This window comes from Clupea harengus, chromosome 15 (assembly GCF_900700415.2).
Source record: "Clupea harengus chromosome 15, Ch_v2.0.2, whole genome shotgun sequence".
In the NCBI taxonomy this organism is placed as follows: Eukaryota; Metazoa; Chordata; class Actinopteri; order Clupeiformes; family Clupeidae; genus Clupea; species Clupea harengus.
The window spans coordinates 15,756,533-15,759,032 of NC_045166.1; the positions used below are offsets into that span (position 1 = coordinate 15,756,533).

General features: G+C 43.2%; 1 protein-coding gene across 2 annotated transcripts in view; it reads left to right on the top strand.

The window, feature by feature from the left end:
• The window catches only part of LOC105899528 (adenylate cyclase type 3-like), a 20,694-nt gene that overhangs the window by 13,834 nt on the left and 4,360 nt on the right, over positions 1 to 2,500 (top strand). For both annotated transcript variants that reach the window (XR_006152822.1, XM_012826725.3), the window contains exons 12-13: positions 759 to 875; positions 2,097 to 2,368. Coding sequence is in view for 1 of the 2 variants with exons in the window: in XM_012826725.3 (XP_012682179.2) it covers positions 759 to 875; positions 2,097 to 2,368 (389 nt within the window). In the remaining variant the exon portion in view is untranslated. The remainder of the gene's footprint in view (positions 1 to 758; positions 876 to 2,096; positions 2,369 to 2,500) is intronic.

Genomic DNA, 2,500 nt, shown 5'->3' on the forward strand with positions numbered 1-2,500 from the left:
CTTTTTACAGTCACTGACCTAAAGACATAGTAAAGCTATATGCTGGTCTGTTATATCTATATGCTGTGCTGTTATATCTATATGCTGTGCTGTTATATCTATATGCTGTGCTGTTATATCTATATGCTGGTCTGTTATATCTATATGCTGTGCTGTTATATCTATAAGCTGTGCTGTTATATCTATATGCTGGTCTGTTATATCTATATGCTGTGCTGTTATATCTATAAGCTGGTCTGTTATATCTATATGCTGTGCTGCTAAAGCTAGATGATCTGCTGTCTGCACAGTAGACACTAGCAAGGTTAGTCATTTCACACACACACACACACACACACACACACACACACAATGACCTGAACTGTGAACTATGCATTTATGTGTCTGTGTTTATGCATGCTTGTGTATCTGTGGGTGCATGCGTGTGTGTATGCATGCTTGTATGTGTGTGTGTGTGTGTGTGTGTGTGTGTGTGTGTGTGTGTGCGCATTTGTGTGTGCTGATTAATGAATCCAAACAAACAGTCATAATCCTGAAATTGGTTGCTTCTTCGATGCTCATATGGACATGTGCTGTGCATCAGAACTGCCATAAACTATGGTGGCTGGAAATGTAAAGTAATTGCTTTAATCTTGGGTGGTTTGGGACACGTGCATAAAAAGTTACAATATTTGGATGTTGTCATGATATGCATCTTACTTGCCAATCCACTGTTAAAAGTGTTAAAATGTGTTTGTGTGTGTGTGTGTGTGTTGCAGCTGTTCTCTGAGAGGCTGGTCTCCTTCTCTCTCTGGATTGACCGCACTCGCTGGGCTCGGAACATTTGGGCGGCGGCGGCAATCTTTGTGCTGACCATGGCTGAGGTGGCCGACATGGTCAGTTAGCCTCCTCTTTCTCTTTCATCTTCTCCTCTCCTCTCTTCTCTCCTTTCATCTTCTCCTCTCCTCTTCTTTCATCTTCTCCTGTCCTCTCTTCTCTCCCTTTCATCTTCTCCGCTCTTCCTCCTCCTCTCCTCTCTTCTCTTCTTTCATCTTCTCCTGTCCTCTCCTCTCTTCTCCTTTCATCTTCTCCTCTCCTCTCCTCTCTTCTCTCCCTTCCATCTTCTCCTCTCCTTCTCTTTTTATTCTCTCTTTATTCAAAAAATGGACAACGTACACAGGTATCTGACTTGGCGATATATCGCTGTGAAACGGTGGAATGGCAGAATAAGACCCGGAAGAGCTTATCACACAAAGATCAAGTAAAAGTGAGAGTAGAGGGAGAAACCTAAGTCAAAATGAACACACCAAGATCAAGTAAAAGTGAGAGTAGAGGGAGAAACCTAAGTCAAAATGATCACACCAAGATCAAGTAAAAGTGAGAGTAGAGGGAGAAACCTAAGTCAAAATGATCACACCAAGATCAAGTAAAAGTGAGAGTAGAGGGAGAAACCTAAGTCAAAATGATCACACCAAGATCAAGTAAAAGTGAGAGTAGAGGGAGAAACCTAAGTCAAAATTAAAAAATAAAGTAACCTTTCCAAAATGTAATCCCACTCTTCTTCTCCTCCTTCTTTCTTCAATTCCTCTCATCCTTTCTCTTTTCTCTAACTTTCTGTTCTTTTTCTTTCTACTCCCTTCTTCTCTCCCTTTTCCTGAATCTCTCTTCTCCACTCTTCTCTCTCTTCTGTGTATGGGTCTGTTTATCTATGTAGTTGTGTCTGTGTGTGTGTGTGTGTGTGTGTGTGTGTGTGTGTGTGTGTGTGTGTGTGTGTGTGTGTCTGTGCATAGTATGTATATTGTATGTCTGAATGTGTGTATGGTGTGTATTGTGAGATCATATGTGTGTGTGTGAGAGAGAGTGTGATTATGGATGTGTGTGGTGTGTATATTGTGATCTCTCTGTGTGTGTGTGTGTGTGTGTGTGTGTGTGTGGTGTGTATATTGTGATCTGTGTGTGTGTGTGTATGAGAGAGAGAGAGGGATTATGCATGTGTGTTTGTGTGGTGTGTAATGTGATCTCTGTGTGTGTGTGTGTGTGGTGTATATTGTGATCTGTGTGTGTGTGTGTGTGTGTGTGTGTCTCAACTGAGTTGTGTGTGTGTGTGTGTGTTTCAGCTGAGTTGTGTGCCACCATCCCTCGTCCTGTTGAACAGCACCTCTGGTGTGTCACTGGGGTTGCTAGGCGATGGTGGATGCGCAGAGAACCCCAAACACTACAGCTTCATGGCGGTCCTGTTGCTCGTGGCAACCACCATGCTGGTGCAGCTGAGCCACATGATCAAACTGGCCCTCATGCTGCTAGTCGTCGTGGCAACTGGTGCCGTCAACATCTACAGCTGGAGGGACATCTACGACATCTATGACTTCATCCGTTACCTGGACTACAGGTACACACTCCTATTGCAGGATAGTGTAAACACTCTAAATGTAGTTACCTTAAGGAAGTGAGAGTGTCCTTTGACCTTAATGTACGTCTGTGTGTGTGTGTGTGTGTGTGGAGGGGTGTTAATATTAAGGTG